Consider the following 1,893-nt stretch of genomic DNA (forward strand, 5'->3'; position numbering starts at 1 on the left):
AACAACCTCCCGACCATAGGGGGCGCTAATGCTCCAATAGTAATCCCGATTATTTTCGTAAGAGCTTGTAAAACCTGGTGTTTCTAGATATCGGATATCGATGCCTGCTGTTGCATTAAACCCTTCACGATCTGCAAACATAAATATTAAGCCTTGATTATTCCATCCCTATACATAATGCCCTAACAAACCGAAAGTTTGAAGATTGAATGCCAGCCCTTTGCACCAGAGCCAATAACTTTGATGTTCAGTGATTTGTTTTACGCTTATTAACCCTTTGTGGTGTTTTTCTTTAATTTTGGTTTTAAATATTTACAGCCCTAAGCGGAAATTGTGTGCCTACTTCTTCGCATAATTCTATGTAAATAATATTTATGTTCATTCCTTATGGGGTTTCATCAACCAGTGGCGACAAGTATTCATGGCGTACGACCAGGATCGGTCTGGCTACATCAGTGAAATTTGTGTGATTGGCACAAGTTTTGGGTTTTAGTTTAGGGGTTGGGGTTGAGTCCAATATGTAAAAAAACGTAAAACAAACAGCTCCCCACAGAATAGAAAAACAAATTTGTTATTGCCTCCTAGTGAAAATTGTGTAACTACTTCTCAGCATAGTGCGATGTTTATTACCTACCTTCAAATAATCTGCTGAATCTACTATGGCCAGCTATTTTAAGTCAGTAACTACTTAGTGCATTTTCCATGTAAATGTAATATAAGCAATTAAACTAAGGCAGTATTGTGAGTATTAATTAAAAACAATGAAGAGAATGGAATTAGCAGCAAAACAATGGTCATTAAAACACGTTACGGGTAAAACCTACTTGAGTAAAAAGTGTCAAACAAAAGCGTGGCTGCTAAACCCAGTATAAAATAACTCATCTTAAGCTATATTTAATTGAAACAATATAATTAAAAGAAAAGTCGAAATACTCACATCGGCATGTATGGTCGGTACAAACCAAATCGCTTCTACAAACAGCAACCACACCGCACAACTCCCCAGGTACCTTGGCACATCTATAAAACCACGTTGTTAGTCAGGTAGTTTAAAGTTGGCGCGCAAACAATAGATATAACATTAACACTTACGTACCCAACTGTGAGAACTTCAGTATTCGGGCAAACCACATTCGCGTTTATCGATTGATTCAAGATTAGAAGCAATGCGACGGTTAAAAACATTTTATTCATTATAGTCACGAGGGCTCTAACCCTAAAACTTTTAATATATTAATTATCAGCAATAATAAATGACCCTTCTTAGTTGCTTTGCGTATACCGTATGCCAAATAGCTCCAGCAGCTTTTAACAAATACAACAATTTATTCCTTGAGGCGTTTCCACGAAAAACATTTCTCGCTCAACTAGCCCATCGTAAGTTAAACCTGTTTGTCCAAAAACAAATATTTACGATTTGATTTTGAAAATTCTACTAAATTATACAGACATTCCAAACTACCTTGGAATCGGTTGAATGACGTCACGCCGATGACATTCCACACAAGTGACGTCATCCATGAATATCATCATCATTTGCGACATCAACAGTTGATTGAACGTCCATCGTTATACCAATGGCGAATATTAAGGCGGTTATACCAAAGCATATGAAACCAACCGCCATCCACATGCGTTGTAAAGATATAACGGCGATTATGTAAGTAAATAACATCCGTTGCGAGTCTTTGGTTTATGTAAGTAAATAATATCCGTTGCGAGTCTTTGGTTTATGTAAGTAAATAATATCCGTTGCGAGTCTTTGGTTTATGTAAGTAAATAACATCCGTTGCAAGTCTTTGGTTTATGTAAGTAAATAATATCCGTTGCGAGTCTTTGGTTTATGTAAGTAAATAATATCCGTTGCGAGTCTTTGGTTTATGGAAGTAAATA

The 1,893-nt window shown here is 36.5% G+C and overlaps 1 protein-coding gene across 1 annotated transcript in view; it reads right to left on the bottom strand.

Moving 5' to 3' along the window:
- Positions 1–6: 6 nt before the first annotated feature.
- LOC108950181 overlaps positions 7–1,893 on the bottom strand; it is a gene marked incomplete at its 3' end in the record, with an annotated part of 2,430 nt that continues 543 nt past the window's right edge. Inside the window, exon 3 of the mRNA XM_018815150.2 lies at positions 7–131. Within this exon, the coding sequence (XP_018670695.1) occupies positions 7–131 (125 nt within the window). The remainder of the gene's footprint in view (positions 132–1,893) is intronic.

Source organism: Ciona intestinalis, unplaced genomic scaffold (assembly GCF_000224145.3).
Source record: "Ciona intestinalis unplaced genomic scaffold, KH HT000036.2, whole genome shotgun sequence".
Taxonomy (NCBI): Eukaryota; Metazoa; Chordata; class Ascidiacea; order Phlebobranchia; family Cionidae; genus Ciona; species Ciona intestinalis.